We start from the raw sequence: 25,494 nt of genomic DNA, 5'->3' as shown, positions 1-25,494 counted from the left end.
GGAAAACTATAGAATATATTTTGTATTTATTTTTTAACCTGATTTTACTTTTCCATTTTATGAAACCAGTACCCGCGCCTTGTCACAGTGACAATGACTGTCTTGATTTGGCAAACTGCCAATTTGGCCAATGCATTTGCACTGATGGTTACCAAGGGGACGGTGTCTTAGACTGTAGTGGTGAGTACTGTTTCTGAGGAAATAAGCACAATTGGTATATTTAGTGTATTTTCATTCAAATTATTAATTATCAATACTATTTTTTGCCATTTATCACTACTAAATATATCAAAAAATGTAATGTGGACTTACACTATGCTGTTAGCGAGTTCATTTGTTATTTAATGTGGTTGAATATACAAATAATTGCCAATGTCACTATTTTAATTTTTTTCTGTACGTGAATTGTTAAATTAACTTCTGATCTGCTTTTAGATATTGATGAGTGTCTATATGAAATATGCGGAGAGTTTAGTACATGCCGCAACACTGTTGGTTCATTCGAATGCACCTGTATTGATGGTTACATCACTTCACCAGAAGATGAACTCTCATGTGTTCGTAAGTATTCAAAATTTCATTTTAATACTCATTCTATTTGTAGTTTTCATCTTGGTTTTTTGTAATTATTATTTTGTGAGAAGTAAGCTCAATAAAACAAAATTAAAGAAAAAAGGACAAAATTATTCTTTTACTTTGGTTACAATTAGTTGCTATATTCTCACAACAATAGATATTTCCACAGAGCTGCAAGTATAAGGACCTTTAGGCTTTATTCTTTTATTCATCTTTTGTTTTGGAATTTTATATACATACAGTATTTAATCAAATAACCAAACTACATGCAGTATCAAGAGACAAATGCCTAGCACTCATTACCTCAAAATAATTTTATATAAGAACTGTAACTTGGAAATAAAAAGTAAAGTATACTATAATTGATAATATTTATTAGTACTAAAAATAACATTTTGTTGTTGTAAATCACATTACAAAAATGATGACATACTAAATGCCGCTTACTTTTTTTCTAGCTGATACCTACTGCTCAGTCGACAGCCATTGCCAAGAAAATCATCAGTTAGCCCTGTGCAATGCTGTTGAAAATACCTGTGAATGCAGCCCTGGGTATGCAGGAGAAGCTCCTAAAGTTGAATGTCTAGGTAAGAAATAATGCATTTTATCGGCCTAATATATATAACAAGAAAAATACTTGAAGCACCTGAATGACCCATCTGTAAGATAGTCTTTTTTGGTTATCCTTTTGGTGGTTTTACTTTAAAAAATCCAAATCCATTCCTCCATCTGATACAATTTTTTGCAACTGAATCTATCTGCATCCATGTGTTTATTGTCCTCTATCATATCCCAGTTTAATTGTTCTGCAATTGCTTATGACAAAATATTTTTATATCTCCTATCTTCCAGACATTGATGAATGCGAGGCAGGTACTCATGAATGTTCAGAACATTCAACATGTCTTAACACCGAGGGAGCTTATGAATGTCCGTGTGATGAGGGCTACCTAGGCGATGGATTGACGGAGCAAGGCTGTGAACGTAAGCTGGAGTGAATTTTTAACAGCATTATTTGAACTTTTCACTGAATAAAACATGATACCATCTCTCCCTCATTTTTTAAAAATTCTTCTTCCCTTTCCGTAATCTTGATCACCCTTACATTTTGTCACCAACGTCAATCATGCTCATCTTCTCTGCATTGTTCTTACCATTCATAAACTAATTGATTGAATTATTATCTTTATTTGTTAATATTTTTTTAACAGGAATTTTGGCGAATTGTAATGAATACAAGCTTGCTGAAAGGGATGTTGGAGATGGAGAGTACACAATCGACCCAGATGGCTTTGATGGTGTAGATCCATTCCTGGTAAGGCACAGTTTGGATATTATAGTGTCCACTTTCTTAATAATTGCCTGGATAAATCAATACCCATTGATTTTTTACCAAAACTTTATCTTATATTGAGCTGCTCATACTATCAAATGTCTTATATTGTTTTGATTCTTATAATGTCTTTTGTTATAGGTGGAATGTGACATGACACGCGAGTATGGCATCACAGTGTTCAATCATGACTCTGGTGAGGAAACTGTCACTGAAGACGGTACCACAGTCATCGTATATGACCATGCCACCACTGAACAACTGCGAGCAGCAACCAATGCATCTATGTTCTGCTACCAAACTATGGAGTAAGTACTAAGAATTTCTAATTCATTTGCAATCACATACATTAATTAAAAATGTATACTGTATTCTACAATCCAATGTCTTGTGCATTAAATCTTAGCTAACAATTTGACAGTATTATTCTGTCTTAATCTTTAATTATTGAATTAATTTTGTAATGATTGTTTAATCAGTATTATCTTGTATAGCAATCCTTTATCTTAATTAGTAACTCAGTTAATATCATTACATATTTTCTGCTGATTCATTGTCTGTTGTATTATTCTTTGTAAATACATTACGTAAATACATTATGAATGATAATATGGATAACAGATGATAATGATGTAATTATGATCACACATATTCAAATAAAATGCATTATATTACTAAATATTATTATTCAATAATTTAAATTATTAGGTACGTCTGCTCAGGTGGAGCTATGTTGCTGAATGATTTTGGAAGTTGGCAGGATGTTGATGGCTATGCCAATGAAAACTGGGGTGGTGCAACAGAAAACAATCAGGTAAATTAGAATAGGTGAAAATTCTATTAAATTGATGGCATCGTAAGCTTCTACTATTACTTCAAACATTCTATTTCTGTCACAAATGACTGATCATTTCTACCTCGAACATCTAGAGATGTACAAATAATATCTGCAGTGTTCTTTTTTATGGGGATCCTAACCCTTAGGCCAGTATGATGTGCCATCCATGAAATTTGCAAAGTAGGCCAGAAATAATGCAATAAAATCATGAATGTTTCATTGTCTCCATTTTTCTAATGACCTTATCATGATGTTCCTCCAGTGTGCCTGTGGTGTGACTGGAACATGTCGTAACCCAGAAAGCTACTGTAATTGTGATGGATCACTAGAAACAGACTCTGATCGTGGTCGTATCATCGATAAAGAAGTCCTTCCTATCACAGCTTTCACGTTTGGTGACTTAGGTGGTTCCAAATACGGTGTGCTTAGACTTGGTCCCATGAAGTGCGCTCCTAGACAATTTGGTAAGTTATTGGAGTCAAGGTACCTGCCCACCATTTGCAGTGTTCAATAGCTTTTTTATACTCTGAATCTTTTTAATGTCATTAAATCATCATCAACATCATTAAAAAAAAATGGTACTAATGTTTTTTGTTTGTCTTGCTCTTATTTTGTTGCTTTATAGTTGTTTAACCTCATGGAATAAATTTGAGTAAAAAATACTGACTTTTCTTTAATCCCTAATTAGATATTGAAGAAGACTGCACTCAGCTTCATGAGACTGGTGAAGATCAAGACGGCTCATACTTCATTGACGCTGATGGTTTTGATGGCTCTGTGGAACCCCACATTGTCTTCTGTGACATGACATCATACACAGTATCTGTGACAGTCATCAAGGGCAACAGGTGAATATGTCATGATTTCAAGAAACATTCTCACAAGAATTCATGTTTATTGTTTACATACACAGTGCACGGTGAAAAGACATGTTTATATGCAGATTAAATTATGCCTACATCACAGCTAGTCAATCACAGAATCGATGACCAATTTCTGCTATTATTTGGAATTGTATCATTCATGTACATATTTTTTTCACAGGGAAACTAGCACACCAGTTGGTCCAGGAGATGGTAATGGTCAGCACATCATTGAATACAACACTCCTGACCAGTACCTCCTCGAACTGATTGCACGTTCTTCCTTCTGCTCACAAGAGATCATATTAGAATGCCGCAATATGCGATTGTTCAGTACTGAAGAGAAGCGAGGTTACTGGAGCACGACCTCCGGGCAGGAAGTGTACTCCTGGGGTAATGCAGACAGTGAGGAGAATATGTGTGGATGTGGTGTGACAAAATCATGCAATGACCAGTCTTATGGCTGCAATTGTGACATCCCAGGAGGAGAGTGGACTCACGATACAGGTCTGTAAAAATATTCTTATATTTTTTTTTCGTGTTTTAATCAGATTTTTTTCCTACTTTCCTACCAGTGATCAAATTTGACAGATGAATGATAAAATCTTCAATTGTCATAGTTATTAATCATTTATTTCTTAACTATATTAAGTAGTGTCTTTGTTGGGAATGAAATTGAATGTAATCTCAAGTGAACAATGTTATTCCCATTTCTAATTAAATATATATCAGATTAGATTTGAAGAAATAATTGTATTTTATTTTTTGTACAGGATTAATCATCGACATGGCAAAACTACCAATCAAGAGCCTCACATTCTTGGATTATGCAAATGAGAACAGTAATGCCACATATCGCATCGGACCGCTCAAGTGTGCTACCCAACAGTTTGGTAAGAAAAAAGTTAATTCAGTTTGATAAGATTAAACTGATTTAAAAGATTCAAAATTACTTATTTCTAATAAGTTAAAAACTTATATAATATAAGGGTTTTTGAATGAAAACTAACAATGTAATTTTACTCTGAAAAGATACTAAATAAATACAAAATTGTTATTTTCATAGGTATTGAACCATCATGTCAGACTTACCGCGAAAAGGGATTTGCATACAGCGGAACTTACCTTGTAGATCCGGACGGTCCAGATGGTAAGATAGCTCATTAAACATTCACATTATTCTCCTTCTAAAAATCACTTTTTGGTAATACTTTCTTCTAAATATATACATATAGATTATTATATCATGTCATTTATATTTCGTTACTATATTTTATTCTTAGGTGGTTTGGAACCGTTCCCGGTTTATTGTGAGATGCACACAGATCCTGACTATGCCGTCACTGTTATTGCTCATGATTCAGAAGAAACAGTAAGTATACTTGTCGATAACATTGTGGATGAATGGATGAGTTGAGTTGTTGTGCTTTCCAGTCCCTAATACATACATGTCTTTCTTGTGAATACATGTACTAAGTCTCCTCATATAAGTATGTTCAATCCATACAAACATCCTCATTTTCTTTTCACTTTTGACCAAGACAGCAACATAGCTAACAAGCAGAGTACATATTTTATTGTTGTAAAAACTTTACATTTTTAAATCGCTTTTTTAAATTATCATTTTTTCAAGATCGAATACCCAGGAGATGGACAACCTGATAAAGAAATAGAGTACATTGCTACACGTGAGGAGATTGAAGCAGTTAAGAGCAAGTCTGCTTATTGCGGTCAGGATATTGAATACACATGCAACAGCGCTCCCATACACAATGGAGGTACATCATAAATACAGTATACTGTTTTTTATGTATTAAAATTTGAAATACACAATTTTTACATTTATGCAAGTTTATATGCAAAAGACTACATATTGAATGCCAATATGTTGTTTATATGTATAATTAATTTTAATAATTAATTAATAATTTTATATTTGATACAACTATTAATTTGGTCTACAGGTGACCAATCAACATACTGGATTCATGTGGATAATGCTGGTCAGGAGCAAAGAGGATTATATTTCTACGGTTCAGAAGGCGATAGCTGCTTATGTTCCGTAGATGAATCATGTGAGGGAGGCGAGGCCAAATGTAATTGTGATGCCAATAGTGCAAGGTAAATTGACAAATATGTTTGATTTTGCTCATATATGGGCATAATGATGTCATATCATGCCCATATATGGGTATGATGTCATGTATAATGACGGAGGACCAGTTATCTGTGTGGTGGTGACCCATGACACATGTAAAGAATATTCCTCTATGTAAATATATTTGCATTTTAGTTCTGATGATGTCATATCATGCCCATATATGGGTATGATGATATCATTTCACACCCATGTATGGATAAATCACAGGCTGGCATTTGACGGTGACCCCCTGACACATGCAAAGAATATTCCTCTATGTAAATATTATATTTGTATTTTCAGTTCTGATTCAGGAACCTTGGAGGACAAATACTATGGAGACAACCCCACAGACATGCTTCCAGTGAACAAGCTACACATTGGTGCTGCAGGTGGATCAGTTACTCTTGGACGATTGAAATGTTGGGGTAAGTTATTTCACAAGCAGTTTGTAAATGCTGCGATATAATTTAATATTAATTTTATTCCCTATATTTTCATATAATATAATTTGTTTTTCAGTGGAATGTGTAATAAACTAGATTTTGCATACTAGATTTAGCATACACTGTTCATAATTATTATTTTGTATTGATAATTTTAAATTCAGAAATTTGGCCCACATGTCATCATCATGTAGTTGGTAAGCCAGACTACAGATGGGGAGACAAACTGATTGATCCAGATGGTATTAATGGTGAGGAGCCATTCACAGTCCGCTGTGAGGGCCACACAACCGTTGTTGCTGTCCAGTCTAACGAGACCAAGACCATTGATGAGAATTCAGAACCTGGTAAGGGTTCGCACTGCACTAGAGTTGGGTACAGGAATGCCAATACAGCACAGTTAAAGGTATTGTATATATTTGCTTGGTAAGCATACTTCTTCCTGAGTTAATCTTGTTCTACTAATTTTTATTTTTCTTAAAGAATAAATCACGACATTCCAACTAAAATATAATAAATGAAAGCTAATTTCAACAATACTAGTAAAATAGTATGTATAGAAAGTTAAATAGTATAAATTTATTTATTTGACCTTTCATATATACATATACATTAACAAAAAGTATTGCATATTAATAATTACTTACACATTTTCTTTCGTCATAGGCATTGACTGAAAAATCAGAATTCTGTTCTCAAGAAGTGAGTATGTCTTGTAGGAATGCGCCATTCATTTTGAATCCCAATGATCCAACTGCTGCATTTGCATGGTGGAATAGCCGTGATGGAGATAAGATGCAAGGTAACACAATCTTTATTTGACTTGTGCCCTTGAGAAAGGTGCTCTCTCTTCATTGCTTCTCTCCAGCAAGACGTATTATGTCAGCATCATACTGCACTGATATGACAGTTGTTTGAATTCACTCTAAATAGAGTTTGACTGCCACTACCAGCTCCAAGTTAATGAATAATTGTGAACAAGTGGTTTTAATGGTTTAAAATTAAATATTATTATTATTATTATTATTGTTATTATTATTATTATTATTATTCTGCTTAATATTAATTTATATTTTTAATTTACTTATTCTTTTGGTACAATTATTATTCATATTATTATTATGATTATTATTATTATTCTGGCTAATATTAATTTATATTTTTAATTTACTTATTTTTTTATTTTAGTACGATTTATATTCATATTATTCATATTATTATTATTGTAATTATTATTATTTAATGTTATGATTGTTATAATAATTATTTATGTTTATCCCAATTTTCATTACTATGATGGTTATGATTGAAGATAAAATGAATGATCAGGCCGATCTTAGACAAGTAAGTTTTGGAGCAATGAGGGCAGTGAAAAGTGCCAGGCTGGGGATCTTGCTGGGCTGCTTTCCTCTTCTGTCGCTTCTCAGCCAGATGGTGATGGCGATTTGCTTCAAAGGGTTTGATCCCATCTCTGGGAGACTTAATCATGTGACAGGAATATTAAAAAAAACTTTTCAATAACAGAACATTTTAATCATGTTTGTTTCAGGATGGGGGGGATCCAACGACGGCCCCAGCTGTGCCTGTGGTGAGACTGGTTTCTGTTCCGGTGGTATTGACGCCGCTTGTAACTGTGACAATACAGATGGCCAGGAGCAGGTTGATGCAGGACGCTTTATCAACAAGGACCACTTACCTTTGTCTTCTGTCTGTCTTGGCCGCGATGAGTCCAACGGTGGCGATCAGATGCAGTCATACTTTCTAGGATCGCTTAAATGTAGGCATGAACAGTTCGGTAAGTCTACTGGTGAAGCCAGTGTATACCCAATGAGCACTAAGAAAAGAATTTTGCTATTAATTTTATTCATTTTTGTGCCCCATCATTCTTTGTCACAGATTTGTTGAAATCACCATCAGCACCATAAACACTGTCTTTTGGATTGTCATGTAGAAATGATTTATTATTTAATTGTATTATATTTTAAATTGAATGGGATTTGAATTTATTTCCTTCTAAGATATCTACCGCGACTGTGAAGAGATTCGATCGCTAGGAAGAGAGATTGAATCTGGGCCCCAGCTCATTGATCCAGATCAAGAAGGCCCAGTAGAGCCATTCACTATCTATTGTGAAATGATGGAGCATCCACCACTTGGCATCAATGTGAGTTTAATTTTGTGTTTTAATCATTTCTTGCTTTCAACTGTACATTTATACACTGTACCACCTGCTTTCTATAATATAATAACACACAATATTGCCCTCAAAATAATATATATATTTTTTAATTAGCTATTCGTAATTCCTTGTAAATATTGTTTCTTAGATCATCCAACATCACAGCCAAGGCAACATCTCAGTTCCTTCTGCTTCTGATGAGACCATAACCCCAGAGTACTACCATGCATCCTCTGAGCAAATCAAAGCCCTGACAACCTACACCGAGTATTGTGTACAGGAGCTTGATTATCACTGTGAAGGCACCCAGCTATCCTTGGAAGCACCATATGGCTGGTATGATTCTAATGGAGGACACCAGACCAACTGGGGTGGCAGTTTAGTACCAGTTGGGTGTGGCACTGATGGCACTTGTAACTGCGATGGCAGCACAAATGATGCTCTGAAGGATGGTGGTCTTTTGAGGAACAAGACGGATCTACCGATCTCAAAAGTCCAGGTGCACCAGATCCAATCCACTCAGTCTGCACATGTATCAATCGGTCCACTTTACTGCTATGGTAAGTTGTTTTCTTCTTTTACAAGAGGGGATTTAACTTCTTTTTTTTCTCTGTGTGAGCACAAATATAATGACCAGCAGAAGACCAAATTTATAATATATTCTTTATTTTTACCTTTTATAGGTTTGTACAGAAACTGTGAAGAGATCCGTGTGGCAGGCAGGGAATACGATGCCTTGTACAACAATGAATATGCTATTGATCCTGATGGTCCAGGAGGTGTTGATCCATTCAGCGTCAAGTGTGAATTCAGGATTAACATGGGAATCACTGAGGTAAGGTTAACTTTCTGAAGTATACATTATTACATTTAATATTATATAATATAATTACATAATATATTTATTGTTTATTTTGTTGATACTATATGTGTGTATATCATTCTGAGATATTATTAAGTATTATGGTTATGAAACATATAATGTAATACTATACAGTGTATAAGCTATATTTTAGACCATCTGCAAACAGTTTGTTAGCTTTGCTCGATCTGTTCAAAAAATGCTCATATTTTAGTAGCAATCATACAGCACTCTCATAGACTTTTGTATTGTCCCCAGGTTGAGAACAATATGCCAGAAGAAAATGAAGTTGGTGGGAATACAAATATTCATTACAACTCTGGTGATGGTGGTGCTAGTTATAAACAAATCCATGAACTGGTCAAGACATCTGCTTTCTGTAGCCAGGTATGATGATAATGCCAAAGAGAGAATATTAATATTGTTTTTGTTGAATTAAATTTTTGTACCACTTTGAAAAGCACACACAAACATACATGTGTATATTTGTTACCCTTGCCTCCGCAGAGGAAAGGTGAAGGTACTGCAATGGCACACGTCTGTTTGAGCGTGTCTGTCTGTGTGTGTGTGTCCTTCTAGGCACATAAAAACTCAAAAACTACTGAACCGATTTATTTCACACATTGACAATGTTACATGTATCTTGGTCCTCCTCAAATTTGGTGCTGATTGCTAGTAAGATACTGATTTGAGAATGTCCACAACAGACAGAGCCAACTCGAGCAGATTGTGCGGCCTCATTCGTCTAGGCTGGCCGACCCAAGAGGATCGAACATAGGCCAGAGTAGGGTGTGTGTCAAATTCTGGCCGGCCAACTGGAAGTGGTCCGGCCAGCATGCAAATTCACCCGATTGATGGACTTGGCCCACAAGTCATATGATGCTAGACTTTGTTGGGCTAGGCTTAGCTGACTTGAGCGATTCGACCATGGGCCATTATTTTTTTAGTAATTAGATGTGGCGCAACAGGGTGGGGGTTTGTAACCTCGGATTGGTTTTCAAAACTAATAATGTTTTCTGAACTCTTGATGTTCCTTGGTACCTGATTCAATTGTACCTTCTTGAGCTTGAGTACTAAACTACAAGTAACTATAGCTCACCAATGAAGATATTGATCAATGCTGCTGTGTGCCTTTAAGATATATTTCAGAAATTAAGATATATGTAATAGAAAGAAGAGTATATCTAACCAATTCATCTTTTACTTTATATGCTATTGAAGAAGCATCAAAAAGATGACAAGTTCTATGAATATGAAAGACATTTACATAGAAAAATAGACTACCAACATCACTTCTGATTTGTGTACTTATTTTTTTTTTTATTTCTAGGATGTTGTTTATGATTGTAGTGGAGTTGGTCTCCTCAATGACAACAACCCACTACAGAACTACGCCAAAGACTTCAATAAGAACCAGATTCCAACATGGGCAGGCAGTGATGCTTTTGCATCAGAAGGTTGCGCCTGCAGCCTCCTAGGAACTTGTAACTCAGAACACAACTGTAAATGTCAGAGCCTAGAAAATAATTATGAAGCTGGTCTTTTCACAAACCGGGACATTCTACCAATTTCAGGCTTCCAATTTGATAACGTACCTGAAGGAGGAACTGGTGAAATCTCACTAGGCAGCATTAAGTGTGGCCCAGATGAATTTGGTAGGCCTAGACATATTAACATTAACATTCAACTTAATTTTAAATCTACTTTTTTTTTTCTTGAAACATTTTTTTTACAGATTGTTATTGAGTCTTTACTATGGCTTTACCATAGCTCTACAGTATATACAATTGATTATCAACCAAATTCAAATTATATTTATATTCAGGATTAATGACTGATGATAAACTAACCAGAGACTTTTCTTTCTAAGGAAACTTATACAGTACAATGTTGATAACAAGATTCTAGAAATATTTTATCAGAGCATGGTTAAAAGTGTGTTAACAATTAGTATATTAAGTGTTTTTGGTAGTTTAAGTGAAAAAAATAAGAAATACTTAGAACGAATTAGGAAAGCCGCAGCTAAGTGTATTGGTATTGATCTTCCATCCATTGAGAGTATATATGAAGACTGTGTTGTTCAAAAGCTTAAAGCAATCCTGAAGGATGCAACTCAGGAGCTGCATTCCTGCTTTACATTCAGTAGGTCAGGTTTCAGACTCTGTGTCCCTATGACCAAACACAACAGATATAGACTTTCCTTCATACATAATGCCATCCACCTGTACAATGCAATTGCCAAGAGAAACTGATTCTGGCTGCTGTTACTTTATATTTATATCTCACGTGCAACTATACCTTTTTAATTTGTATGTATTTTAATATATACAGTATTGATTTTATATACCTATTTTTAAAAATTTTATGGTTTGCCAACAACGAAATAATTTCTTGTATTGTATTTTTACTTTCAAGACCAATAAAGTTCTGTATTCTGTATTCTGATAAAATAAATTTAAATCAAGACTTGTATACCTCTTTGTTAAGTATCTTTACAATGTGCAAGAGAATAGCAAAAATAATGTAGTTTGTAGGTGTTCTGTCCTTCTGCTAGTATCAAGCCATAATTTTCATGATCACATATTAATTTTTAAGACTTGCCAACTGACTGTGAGAATGCCAGAATCAAGGGAATGAGAAGTGGCGTGACACTGATCCAGCCGACATCGGAAGTGAATCCATTCTTGGTGTACTGCGATATCAATGAAATGTTCAACAACCATGGTGTGACAATTATTGGCCACGATCGTGAAGATCCACAAGCAGTTACAAATAATGTAACCCAAATCACTTACACGCAAGCTAACCCTGAACAGATTAAAGCTCTTCTAAGCATATCAAATAAATGCTTCCAGGCAGTGAGGGTTGATTGTGTCGCAGAGAATGTAAGTCTTGCTTTTGTGTTATTCCAAAGCATTCATCTTGCAATTTTGTATTGGTAATATTAACTTATATAACCTTTTAATTGTACAGTACAATTTTTAAAATAATAAACAATATACGTATCTGAAACATAAAGTAAATTAATGAGATCACACACACAAAGATCTGGTTCCAATGAAAAAAAATTCTAAAGGATAATAATATTTGTAATGTTTAGTTTATAATAATGATAATTATTAATACATTTTTATTGTAATGATAACAATAAATAATACTGATTAAAATGATAATTAGAATATTTTAAACTTTTATTCCAACATGATATTTATGAATTATTATCTTGCATTTCAAGAGGTATTATGGGGTAAAAATAAATATAAATATGAAATAACTTGCCTAAACTCAGTAGTGAAATGTTTTGTTCATGCATTCTTAGTTCGGCATCAGTGAGTGGCACGATATCAATGGAGATGCATTAGAATACTGGGGTGGCAAAGGTAGCGGGGACAAGTGTGTTTGCCATAACTCAAATGGTGGTTGTGCTGGCTTGGAGGACAACTTTGATGCTGCCAGGTACAATGCAATTTGACTGTTAATTTATACTTGCTTTGAATAAAAACATTTGTCATACATAAATTTAGATGATTTTTTCATTAAGCATATTATAAGAAAATTTCAGTTTACAATGCATTTAATTTCATAATATGTTAAACCTGGTTTTCATAAAATTGCTGTACTGTCTCTGCATCATTTTCTACACTACATAGCTGTCCAGACAGAGTAAAATAAATCTTTGTTCAGATTAGATTTGTTACATTATGATGTCTTATGTTATAGAAAGTGTAACTGTCATGCTGGTGATGGCAGGAACCTGGCAGATACTGGTCTTCTTCGCAACAAGGCTGACCTTCCTGTTGTTGACATCAGATTTAACGAGGGAAGTGCAGGAAGTTTCATCATCGGCAAACTGCACTGTGCCAATAGCTACATCCGTAAGTTAGATTTTGTGATAAATAAAAATGGCAGCATTCTGTATTCTACAATTAAGCATGTATAGCAGTCTATTTCGTGAATACTTACCTGGATAACCGACTAATTGCCATTGTTCCCAAAACAATGTTTTGGAAAAAATGGCAATTAGTCGGTTATCCAGGTAAGTATCTCACTCATAGACTACCAACATCACGATTGATTTGTGTAATTTCCATTGTCTTCAGTGGCATGACATATAAAGGATCACTCTTAACTTCCACCTATAATTTTTTAGAATTACCTTAATGCTGTTTAATTTCTTCTATTGTTGCATGTCTTTACCACAGAGCTGATTTAATACATTTTTGTTTTTTGTTGCAGCATTCAATGAGTGTGATGAAGGCTTCAATGATTGTCATGCCAACGCTACCTGTTCTGATAGAGGTAGTACAGCTGGATACGGCTGTTCCTGCAAACCAGGATTCAGTGGAAATGGAAGAGAATGCTTTGGTAAGTAGTACTACCTCATGTACCAAGTAAAAAGACAGTTTTGGTTCTATGTTCTTAATCCTATTTTTTCAAGTCTATGATAAATTTAAAGCAAACTGGTGAAGTCAATCAAGTACACCATCTTTTAGGAAAGTCCCTTGTATGCATCTAAGCTTTTGTGGACGATCTTATTTTTTCAAGTCTATGATAAATCTAAAGCCAGCTGACATTCTGCAGTGGTGAAGTTAATCAACTACACTGTCTTTTAGAAGCGTCCCTTATAATATATACTGCACATCTAATCTTTTTTGGACAATCCATGATAAATATAAGCCAACAGGTGAAGTTAATCAAGTACACTATCTTTTTGAAGAGTCCCTTACATACATATATGCTTTGTTGACGATAATAAGGATTAGGGATATTATACAGTAGATTAGTTTTGGTTAGATATGGGTGATGTAAGTGGATGTACTTGAATTTTGTGCAATATGATGCCTATATATCTTTTATTATGTTTAACTTATTAATGCATGAAAGTCAAATTTGTAGGTTGTCTTTTTTTTTATTTGATTTGATTTGATTCACCATTAAAATCAGTTTCTTCATTACTTGGTAACCTAACTCAATCTTGGTGAGATCACTTTGCAATTTTAAACGATTATTTTATCTATTTCATCATTTTTGTGATTTTCTTTTGAATATAACATTTACATTTAATTTATAATTATAGACAATGATGAGTGCAATGACCCCAACAAGCAGTGGTGTCCCCCACAATCTGTGTGTCATAACAGTGTTGGAGGCTACTCCTGCGAGTGTAATGAAGGTTACCGACCTGTGGATGAAGACACATGTGATGGTAGGCTTTAAACTGTTGTCACTTAAAAGCAAAGCTTGTTAATAATATACAGTATACCTTTAAGAACGTACTGTGTATTCTGTACGTTAACATGTCAGGTAGGGCAAAACATCACTCGTAATATAGAGTAGCATCTGGATATTGACAAAATATGTTTTTTTTCTTTCTTTTACTGGAAACAAGTAATTATATATATGTAGAATGTAAGAATATTTTATTCAGATGTATGTGGTAGCATGTGAATTGCAAGGGCAAGAATGTACAATGACAATTATCAAATGCATAGGTACCGATATAAGCATAGAATTAAAATGCAATCTTTAGTAATATAAAGCAGAAATCCAGATTCTATATTGAATAGATTCACATGATCTTTGTACTACCTACTGGCATAGCAGTTGGTGCTTGTAATTTGTTAAACATATTTCAAAGAGAATTAAATGAAATTAAACTTATAATAAAGCTATGTTATTGCAAATAAACATTATGTAATGCCTTTTGAAGTTGCAAAATAACTAGTTTCAGGTGCTTGGAAAAAATTTATTAGTTGCAAAAAACTATTAAAGATGGATTTATACAAAGAAAATGTCTGAATAATTCTCTTCCTATATAGTTTATATAATTTAGATGGATATTTATTTATATAGAATAATGACAATGAATTTAGATTGATTCCAATGAATTTAGAATGATTCCAGTGATTGTGTGTTTTACCGTATGAAAATTACCAATTTTTATAAGCAAGTGTAGATTACCTTTATCATTTAACAGTGATGTGTACTAATAGTGCCTGCATGTTCTGGAAAACAGCTGGTACCTATGATATATATGTGTAATATGCTTGTATGTTTTTGAAACATGTTTTGTGTTAATATTGTTCTGAGAACTGCTGAGAAATTTCCAACAGCATTATATTTTATTTAACTTTTTTCACTTTTATCTACAGCCTATGATTGTAATATGAGGTGCATTGGTAAGTGTTCAATTATTTTTTTTAAAGTCTCATTCATTCAATTACAGTAGTTATTTACAATTTTTAGGATGAGATATGATTCTTTTAAAATGATGTTTTTACAATGTTGGCTTCTGTAACACCTTTAGTACCATTGAAGATTATCCTCTCCTTATGAGAGACAATGTCATTCATTGCTATCACAACTGTCATATCTATATCAGAAATTTGTAAAAAATGGTGACACATAACAGTTAACACCTTCAGGTCAGAATTGGCACAATTTGATGATGGCAACATAGGCTGCAATTCTTATCACTGACATACACAAAAACATACATAGCAAGTAGCTGCATATAATTTTGATGCCTGTAGAGTAATCACTTGTTAAAGCCAATAAACTTAATATAAGTTTGCTTTGTTTTTTAGACATTCACGAATGTAATGAGGCAATTGACACTTGCCACCAGAATGCATCTTGCAGAAACACCATCGGGTCGTACACATGCCAGTGTAACTATGGCTACAAGGGAGATGGCTTTTCATGTGAAGGTAAAGAACACGAAGATGTCATCTGATTGGTAATGCAACAGTCCTATGTGTTTTCAGCCTATCAAAAGGCTGGAAAATCAAGATCTTTGGATAGAACACTCTTTATCACATGTTCTCTGTGTCCTTTCTATTGTGTTCTTCAGGTTTTCTTGTTAATATCAATCCAGATGGTGTTCGGAAACTTTTTGACATTGGCTCAACTGGCATCTTGAAAATATATTCATGTTGTAAACATTTTTTTTGTGTTAAAATTTTTGTGTGACAAAAAAGTAAATTTTATGATAGATAGAAGAGGGATAAAATCAGACACTATATAACTATTTTATTGTAGAATTTGGTATCTGTCTTGGGTATGGTGATCCTCATTTCCGTAACTTTGATGGACAGCTGTCGCATTTCCAGGGAACATGTCGCTACACAATGGCCAAGAAGTGTGCCGATGACAACAGTGATGGACTTCAACCTTTTGATATCTCCACAAAACATCATGGTGGAATTAGACGCCATAGACAGATAGCTTACATCCGAGATTTGACAATCAATGCATATGGCCAGGTTAGCTTTTTTTGTATTGTTTTAGCTTTATATCTAATTTGTATCTAATGGTACAAAATATAATGTGTGTGCAGTACAGTGTATCTTGACATTTTTCACATATGTGTATGTCTTAATTTTGTGTAGACATATATACTCGGACAAGGTGGCCTTGTGCAAGTCGATGGTGTGAGCGTAACTCCTCCATCGTATCCCCACGAGGGAGTGACCATCAAGCGTGAGGGCATTTACACGGTAAGATAACAAACAGATTTATAAGTAACGTTAATATTTATAACTTGAATAAATAGAGAAATTGAAAGTTAATGTCAGGTGAACCAAAATCCAGAGTCAGAACCTTTTGAAATACAGTTGTTCTCACACGGCTGCTAACAGATCTGGATCCTGCTAACCATTAGCTGCCAAACGTGCATACGAGAAAAGCCCAATACGGATACCAAGAATATGATGATCAAATCACTGGCAAACAGAAATGCAGTATTCGGATACCACTAACGGTTAGCGCTAACCGATCGGGCATTCTCACACAGGTGCTAATGGTTAGCGCTGACGGTTAGCTCCCGATCCGGATACTAGGGCTCTCGTGAGAACCAGGCTACAATGAATTTGATTGGTCTGTTTTTTCTAGTTGCTGTCATTTGACTTTGGAATGTCAGTGAAATGGGATGGAAACGATTATTCAGAGATATCAGTTCCTGCAAGTTACAAAAACAAGATGTGCGGTTTGTGCGGAAGCTATACCGGGCGATACGAAGAAGTGTACATCCTCCCAGATGGTTCCACGGTAAGCATTTCAAAATGGAGGGAGTGGGGGGGCATGTACTTTCTAAATGTAGACTGACTGCTTTGGAAAATGAGGGGTTCATGAGGGGCATCACAGAATCTTTCCTAAAAAACTTTTGTTTGTATGATGTGTAGATGTCCACACTCCTATAAGGTCAGTTGATATAGGTAACTTTGTTTGCCAATGTTAGATAATTTTTTTTCTGTTACTATGCCTGTAGTGTGCTATTTTACTTTCAACCATAAATTATAAGATCCACTGCCACCACCCACTCACCCCTTCCCCTGAACATGCACCTTTGGCTACGATGCTCCTCACTCACAAACTCAAAGAAATGGGAAAAGCAACTAGTTACAAATGCAAATAGTATTCAGAATTTGCATTATTTGATTATAATATACATATTTCAGGTAAATGATCCAGCAGCATGGGGTAATGCATGGGTTCTTGAAGATGATGACCCAGATTGCAGCCCTGAACCAGAACCAAGCACCTTCCCTTGTGATGAGGCAGAGATATCTCTACAAGCCGAAGAATCTTGTCAGATTATTAACGATCCAAATGGTATGTAAAGCTTATAATATTAACTTCATTTAAATCATTTAATCACTAATAAAGTATTCTTCTACTTGGGCATGATTTCCATAATAAATTTTTAAAATGTGTATATATATATATATATAATACTAATTATAAACCCAAAACCTATCTAAAATAACTATTTCAGGCCAAATAACAAAAAATCAATTGTTTTGAGCCCGGAGTATTTGCCGCCACACAAATATTGGGATATTTCTCAAATATGGAAATACGTTTTGTTAGTGAATTAGCACTTGTACCTGACAAGTACCCACTTGTACTCTTGGTTAACAATTCAAATTATGATTCTTCCAGGCTTCTTCGCTCCATGTCACAACACCATTAACAGTGAAGAGTACTACCTGAGCTGCAAGTACGACATGTGCATGACATTGCCAGATGATGCAACCTCATACTGCGATACTGTGGAAGCCTATGCTGACGCATGTGTACAAGGTGGTATTGAAGCGGTTGCGAACTTTAGAGATGAAGGAATCTGTGGTAAGATAATATGCCTATGGAACTAACATTTATTACATGTAGGGTTCACAGTTGTGAGTCTGGTGTTCACTTTCAAATTCTATGGTTATGGGTTTAAATCCTGACATGATTATATAGCTTATTACATAATCTGTAATTGATAAGTACTTGTTGTTTGAAAAGAATAAAATACATTATATTTAGCGAACTTACGATTAAGGCACCTCCAGGCATGACCGAAAATGGCACTCTCAAACTTAATTTTGTATATAATTTTCCTTTTTTCTCCATTTTTTTTATCATTTTGAAAAATTTAGGGGGGGCCCGGGCCAGCTGGTTCCCCCATGAATCCGCCACTGGTCTTTGTGGGACGTATATACAGTGTGTAACTTGTATATATATATATATTTGTTCCTCCTCCAGGTATGACTTGTACAGCACCTCTTGAGTATCAGTCCTGTGGAATTGCCTGTCCACCAACATGTGGTGTTTCATCCAATAACTCTTGTGTTGATAACCGTTGCCATGAGGGTTGCTTCTGTCCTGAGGGACTCTATCGTGATGGAGATGATTGTGTACAACCAGAAAGTTGTGGATGTTCTATGAACGGAATCTACTACCCTGTAAGTTTTGAGAATTATTTCTTTGTGCTCTAAAGTTTATGATCTATATATTTCAAACAATTCAAAATTTCATTCTAGAAAAAAACATAAATATACATAGAAAGTACCACAGTTAACTTGAGAACATAATGTTCTATTTCTCCTATGGTCCTGCCACTTTAGACCTTAAGATTGATCACTGGTTTGACCAAAATATTCATGGAAAATTAAATTTAATATTCCTTTTAATAAAACTGCTGTCTGTTGTAGACTTTTTTGTCTGCAAATGTTTATGGGTACACTCGTCACTGATGCTTCACATATAATAATTTTATACAGTTCTCTTAATTATTTACAATTTTCTTACATTCCTGGCCTGTAGTGTTAGGTTGTATGTGTAGGTACCAGGCCAGGCTTAGTTGCTAAAAGTAGGGTTAGCTACCTGGCCTAGGGCTGGTCCCGTGCTAAGCTGTATGTGTAGGCCCAGGCTGAATTCAATTATTATGTAGGGCATACCTACCTGGCTTCATCAGAATTATTTCTCATTCTCTTTTTCATTATTCAATGCTATAATAGGTTGGAGCTGTTTACCAATCTCCTAATTGCACACAAGAGTGTACCTGCCAGGCTGGAGCTATATTTGACTGCAGATCGCAGACTTGTCATGAAAACGCAATCTGTGAGATCCAGGAAGGAGTACGTGATTGCTACTGTATTGAAGGTTACAAAGGTGATGGTGAAACTTGTGAAGGTAAGCAGATTCAAAATTTGTTTTTAATTCATCATATTTTAATAAATACACATTTGTTTCCCAGGACCAAGGAGTAAAATTAATTATATTTAAATCTTTGGTTGCACATTGCTTTGAAAACTGTATCAATTATTAGGCTATCAATATGCTATTAGGATTTATGTATCTTTTTGTCTTATAATTAGAAATCGATGAATGCACTGATGAAATATATGTACATAACTGTCATGAATATGCTACTTGCACCAACGTAATTACGTCATTCACTTGCGAATGTAACTCTGGTTTTATTGGCAATGGCCGTGACTGTATCAACATCAACGAATGTACGGAACAAGCCGCAACAGCATGTCATGAGCTTGCCGATTGCACAGACACCCCAGGAAGCCATTTGTGTGATTGCCGCACTGGATTCCGCTTTGCTGAAGATGAGTTCACCTGCGTTGGTAAGCTGGTAGAAATGTTAGGCTTAGAATCTTTCGCTTTGGTGGGCTTTGGTTTACATTTCAATGGGAACAATATTTATTTATTTATTAAAAATTTGTTACGATATATATAAATAGATATTGACCAGGGGCGTGACTAGAGCCCAACACAACAAGTGGTCATCTCTAAACCCCAGGCCAACAACAGAATGATAAAATGTATAAAAAAACATATAGAATATAATGTAGAATACCTTTAACATCAAACTTTGTTTTGAATAATTATTCAAATTCACAAAAGCTTAATCAATTTCTTTACATAACCTACTTTTTTTAGATGTTCCGGAATGCATTCTGAACTTACACGACTGTGATGTAAGCAGTACCTTCTGCAACAACACCATTGGCTCGTTCCTCTGCGAATGTCGACCTGGTTTCAAGAGATCCAATCACCGTGCTTGTATTGACATTGATGAATGCATTGAAAACAGTCACACCTGCCATGAAAATGGCCAATGTATCAATGAAGTCGCTTCATTCCGTTGTGAATGCCAAAATGGATTTGAAGGAGATGGTGTAACTGCATGCAATGGTGAATATAAAAACTTAAAAAAAGAAATATGTATATATTGTGTAACAAATTGAGGTCAGATTCAAAATTTTCCAATTTCTACTTTCTTTACCAACATAATTGCTGAATAATGGATCGAAACATTTGACAAGATAGCAACACTAAAAGTAACAAAGCTGTAATTTATAATATTAATACATAATAAATTTATAATATATACTTGGTAGGAAATCAAAAATTTATTATGTAATTTATAATATTAATACATAATAAATTTTTGATTTCCTACCAAGTATATATTATAAAATGAAATATAATAATAGTATTATAATATTTCAACAAATTATATTATGTTTGTTAATTGATTATTTGTCATAATTATTTCTTAAATTTCAATATTCCAGATATTGATGAGTGTACATTGGGAACAGACAACTGTGCAGAACATGCAACATGCACGAACTCAATCGGAGCGTTTGATTGCAATTGTACCGAAGGATACTCTGGCGATGGCACAATCTGTGAAGACACGGATGAGTGCACATTTAATCTGCACAACTGCCATGAAAATGGACAGTGTACTAACATCGAGGCCAGTTTCACCTGTGCTTGTCAGCCAGGCTTCGAGGGCGATGGCGTTATCGAATGCACAGGTAATTTGGGCATAATTTTTTATAATATGTCAAATAGGGCCAAGCAAAATCTGTCAGACCAACTGCAGCATTGCATGACTTACAATGGTTTGTTTGATCAGATTTTTTTAGGTGTTTAAAATGTATTCCTGTTAAGTTTGACAGACATGAAGTTTAGGTAGTTTGCATCTGTTACCTTTCAGCTAACACTAAATTTTCAACCCAGAATGTCTGCTATTATACATTAACTAACCATTTGTATTTATTGATATTGATAGACATTGACGAGTGTGCCCTGGATATTGATGAATGCCACCACAATGCCTCCTGTGCCAACTCACCAGGTTCATATGAATGTACATGTGCCACTGGTTATCAAGGCAGTGGTATGAGTTGTTCAGGTAGGCATTATACAAACTCTCATTTAAAAATAAAAAGAATTTTACATAGAGATTTGATTCAAATCTTTTTTTTACTTCATAACTCAATTGTGACGTCATCACTACAATTCCCCATGTTATTTGCCAATCCCCCACAGTTTTTCACATAGTGTACGCTTGAATTGATTTTGTTTAGGTTTGTGTGCAAATGGCCAATTCAACTTTTGTACATACAAAATTACTTTTGTAAAACAAGGTTGATGAACCCGATGAAAGTAACTTCAAATTTAATTATATTAAGTGTGGAAAATTAAGGAATTCCTTGAATCAATGAACCCTAAGCAACTAAATAATTTAATTGGAATATTCTAGACCTATTTTGTGGATTCAAGAAACAAAATTAGATGTTGGCCTAGGCAAGAGGCCACCTTGGCCTAGCTAGGCCTTGTTCGTAGCCAATCCTAGATATGAAATCATCACATGATTTTACTTGTCTGCTCTGACCAAAAAAGTGATTAGGGCCTACTGTATTCTCTCAAATGCTTTAAGAATTATTTCTTAGACAAATATCTATCAAAATAGCATTGCAAATTCTTCAAACAAAATAAAATAGTTATTCATAGTATCTGAACATCTCGCTAGCTAGATGTGTGTTGTACTGCAGAAACGTATGAGCATACTGTACTTATGTAGCTATGTAGTACACACACAGCAGTATGATCATATCACTATAGCAACCGATGACTGCTACAACAGTTGATTATCAAAACTAACATTAAAAGATGGCAATTGACTACAGTAGGCTCTCAGGAAATTTTTTTGAGCATTAAATCTAACCTGCATATAATAATTTTCCACTAGTGTACTATGCGCAGCTCTACTAATTGCTTAATAGTAATATATTTATTTGAATAATATTTTGTGGGGCATGCCATTCCATTTGTTTTATAAAACGGCCTCTATAAAATCTCTGTTTTATAATTGTATGTTTGTTCATTGCTGGCATGATGTAGACTGATAAAATATTTCATGTATTATTTTTTTTACTTAGATTTCAATGAATGCACATCTGAGGATCCACCATGTGATGAAAATGCTGAATGTTTCAACGAAATTGGAGCCTTTAGGTGTGTCTGTAACCAAGGTTACGCTGGAACTGGTTTACGATGTAGTGGTAGGTGAACTCTGCATTAGAATTACATGCTAGTTCTACTGTTTTTTACTTTTACATAATATACTAATAAATGATAATTTAACATCTCTCTGAAATGCAAATCAAGGAGATTCTCCACTTTTAATTTAATTTTTTTATTATTAATAAGATATTAGATATTATAAATATCAATGTAATTAATTTTTTGTCATTATTTTATCATGTGGTATATTTTATTCTGGCACAATAAATTAAGAATTCAAATGACATTTATTTAATAATGGTAAAAAATATGAAAATGAGTTTTAAAAAAGTGGGACATGTTTTTAAGTATTGTAATTACTGTAAGTGCATAAGGATACAATATCTTGTTCTTACTGGCAATATCCAAGAAAGAGTATCTACCTGGCCTTCATAATGTGGGAGTCATGTGATTAAGTCGCAAAGATGGCTTACTAAATAAAAAAAAACAGTTCCAACTTTATAAAAATTCTTATTAATAATTAATTAATTATAACTTGATTGAGCAGATGTTGATGAATGCAGAGATGAAATTGACGAATGTCATGATCTGGCGAGCTGTACCAATGATGTTGGCACCTACATCTGTGAATGTCCAAGTGGCTATGAGGGTGATGGCAGGAACTGTCTCAGTAAGTTGGATTCCATTTTTGTACCTTCTACATAACATAATTACCCATTAATCAATTGGAGAAAGGTTAACACTTTACTTCAATAAACATTTTTTCCCTTTTCACATCCAACAACAAGTACACTCATCACTTACAATATAGAATAATGCTTTGTTTTTATATATTAAATAATGGTATATTTTTATATACAGACATTGACGAATGCACGAGGGATCTCGACAACTGCCACGAACGTGCAGACTGTCAGGACATTGAGAGCAGTTTTGTGTGTACCTGCCATGTGGGATGGCGTGGTGATGGCACCAACTGTGAAGGTAAGCTGCAGAGTGAAGTCATCTGTGGAGAAGTCAATAGGGAGCTTTTGATTTGTGCGACGACGCGACACCAGGACGGAATCACTCACGCATGACCGTCCTACGTTCTCTGCATACGTAGATTGGGCCAAATTGCATTCCAGTATCTACTCGACGAGGTGATCTTAAAATTCTCGCATGCCCAGATGACTTTTAGTGACGTCATTACGTTCTACTTCCTACCGTCGTCGTGCAATCGAAAGCACCCTACTGTATCTGTCTGCTTCACGATGTCAGTAGTATGTCTTCACAGTGCTAGTTGAGAATGAACTTAAGTGTTAATAAAATTCCATATTTCAAAATACAAGATTATTGAAACATAAATTTCTACATAATTAAAATAGAATAGGCAACTATTGTAGCTCAAACATAACCAATAATTATGTAATTGCACATTGTATCCTACAAATTTCTGTATTTTTGTTTGTTGTTAACCTTGTTACTGCTGTTGTTGTTATCATTGATGTAATTGTTTCAAGATATGATTGTTGCAAAAGTATTGCTTTTCACAAATTTTTTCATGAAAGGTTATCATTTTTTCAACAGAAATTAATGAATGTGCTGAGAATTCCGAACTTTGTCCTGCAAATGAAGATTGCATAAACCTAGATCCATTCTATGAATGTAGATGCTCAAGTGGCTTCTTAAGATCTGAAGACAACAACTTATGCACAGGTAAACACAAATACTATGTTGAGGATAATCGTATTTAGCTTTTGTATGATTTGAACTTAATGGATTAGGTTTAATGCATCACAAATTAATGTATTTTGTGCAATTTACTAGATTTTTTTTATGTATATCTTCATTTTAAATTGTTTACAGATACTGATGAATGTACTGAGAACATGGACAACTGTCATAATGCTGCTACATGTACCAACACTGAGGGTTCCTTCACTTGTGACTGCAATGCTGGGTATGAAGGAGATGGTGTGACATGCACAGGTTAGCAAACAAAATACATTTTAAAAGAACAAAATACCCTTCTAATTGTTTATATAGTACTAAAAGTAGCATCAATGGTCCAAAATATATATTTAGGGAATTTCTTATTGGGACTAAATATATAGTAAATTTAACATTATTTGTGATAATATTTTTTTTTGAGTACATTTATGTTTTTTTTTACAAAAGCTGATATCAAATATAGATTTAGATTTGTATCAGATGGTTTCAAAATATATGGCATTGTTTATACAATATTATTCATATTTAACAAATATTTCATTTCACCTATGAAATACAATATTATTCAGACATTAATGAATGCAACGAGGACTCACCTACTCACAACTGTGCTGTTCATGCCACTTGTACCAACTCGGCTGGCTCGTTCCGATGCACCTGTGATGAAGGGTATGAAGGCATCCCAACTGAGAGCTGTATTGGTAAGATTAATTGATGGTAGCAGTTTTAGAATGGTGAAAGCGGTTTAGTTTCCCAACCTCGAGGTCGGGGATTCAATCCCACACTGTATTTCGCCTGCGTGCAAGGCATTTTATCTGCATTGCTTCTCTCCACTCAGGAGTATAAATAGGTACCTGGTAGTGTTGACTGCGCCTGCGCTGATTACCAGCAGCAACACTTAAAGCATGTGGACCCAATGACCAGGGAAAGGAACTGCGC

At 34.5% G+C, this 25,494-nt stretch overlaps 1 protein-coding gene across 2 annotated transcripts in view; it reads left to right on the top strand.

Moving 5' to 3' along the window:
- LOC117107989 overlaps positions 1-25,494 on the top strand; it is a 109,538-nt gene that overhangs the window by 50,022 nt on the left and 34,022 nt on the right. For both annotated transcript variants that reach the window (XM_033249801.1, XM_033249802.1), the window contains 48 exons: positions 70-180; positions 436-561; positions 1,035-1,163; positions 1,429-1,560; positions 1,788-1,891; positions 2,051-2,217; positions 2,618-2,723; positions 3,010-3,211; positions 3,436-3,595; positions 3,792-4,117; positions 4,384-4,503; positions 4,677-4,760; positions 4,894-4,982; positions 5,244-5,388; positions 5,575-5,731; positions 6,054-6,178; positions 6,361-6,602; positions 6,863-6,998; positions 7,746-7,991; positions 8,215-8,360; positions 8,524-8,935; positions 9,059-9,210; positions 9,496-9,624; positions 10,568-10,892; positions 11,833-12,122; positions 12,557-12,693; positions 12,958-13,112; positions 13,474-13,602; positions 14,315-14,443; positions 15,390-15,416; positions 15,825-15,947; positions 16,279-16,502; positions 16,629-16,736; positions 17,131-17,286; positions 17,697-17,850; positions 18,181-18,366; positions 18,769-18,968; positions 19,524-19,698; positions 19,884-20,144; positions 20,461-20,715; positions 21,099-21,347; positions 21,605-21,727; positions 22,758-22,880; positions 23,390-23,512; positions 23,704-23,826; positions 24,412-24,540; positions 24,691-24,813; positions 25,125-25,256. In XM_033249801.1, the coding sequence (XP_033105692.1) occupies positions 70-180; positions 436-561; positions 1,035-1,163; positions 1,429-1,560; positions 1,788-1,891; positions 2,051-2,217; positions 2,618-2,723; positions 3,010-3,211; positions 3,436-3,595; positions 3,792-4,117; positions 4,384-4,503; positions 4,677-4,760; positions 4,894-4,982; positions 5,244-5,388; positions 5,575-5,731; positions 6,054-6,178; positions 6,361-6,602; positions 6,863-6,998; positions 7,746-7,991; positions 8,215-8,360; positions 8,524-8,935; positions 9,059-9,210; positions 9,496-9,624; positions 10,568-10,892; positions 11,833-12,122; positions 12,557-12,693; positions 12,958-13,112; positions 13,474-13,602; positions 14,315-14,443; positions 15,390-15,416; positions 15,825-15,947; positions 16,279-16,502; positions 16,629-16,736; positions 17,131-17,286; positions 17,697-17,850; positions 18,181-18,366; positions 18,769-18,968; positions 19,524-19,698; positions 19,884-20,144; positions 20,461-20,715; positions 21,099-21,347; positions 21,605-21,727; positions 22,758-22,880; positions 23,390-23,512; positions 23,704-23,826; positions 24,412-24,540; positions 24,691-24,813; positions 25,125-25,256 (7,905 nt within the window). The remainder of the gene's footprint in view (positions 1-69; positions 181-435; positions 562-1,034; positions 1,164-1,428; positions 1,561-1,787; positions 1,892-2,050; positions 2,218-2,617; positions 2,724-3,009; positions 3,212-3,435; positions 3,596-3,791; positions 4,118-4,383; positions 4,504-4,676; positions 4,761-4,893; positions 4,983-5,243; positions 5,389-5,574; positions 5,732-6,053; positions 6,179-6,360; positions 6,603-6,862; positions 6,999-7,745; positions 7,992-8,214; positions 8,361-8,523; positions 8,936-9,058; positions 9,211-9,495; positions 9,625-10,567; positions 10,893-11,832; positions 12,123-12,556; positions 12,694-12,957; positions 13,113-13,473; positions 13,603-14,314; positions 14,444-15,389; positions 15,417-15,824; positions 15,948-16,278; positions 16,503-16,628; positions 16,737-17,130; positions 17,287-17,696; positions 17,851-18,180; positions 18,367-18,768; positions 18,969-19,523; positions 19,699-19,883; positions 20,145-20,460; positions 20,716-21,098; positions 21,348-21,604; positions 21,728-22,757; positions 22,881-23,389; positions 23,513-23,703; positions 23,827-24,411; positions 24,541-24,690; positions 24,814-25,124; positions 25,257-25,494) is intronic.

The sequence above is a fragment of the Anneissia japonica genome, unplaced genomic scaffold (genome assembly GCF_011630105.1).
Source record: "Anneissia japonica isolate Jap-2015-1 unplaced genomic scaffold, ASM1163010v1 scaffold287960_len3192837_cov198, whole genome shotgun sequence".
NCBI classification, from domain to species: domain Eukaryota; kingdom Metazoa; phylum Echinodermata; class Crinoidea; order Comatulida; family Comatulidae; genus Anneissia; species Anneissia japonica.
This window is presented reverse-complemented; position numbering and strand designations above follow the sequence as displayed.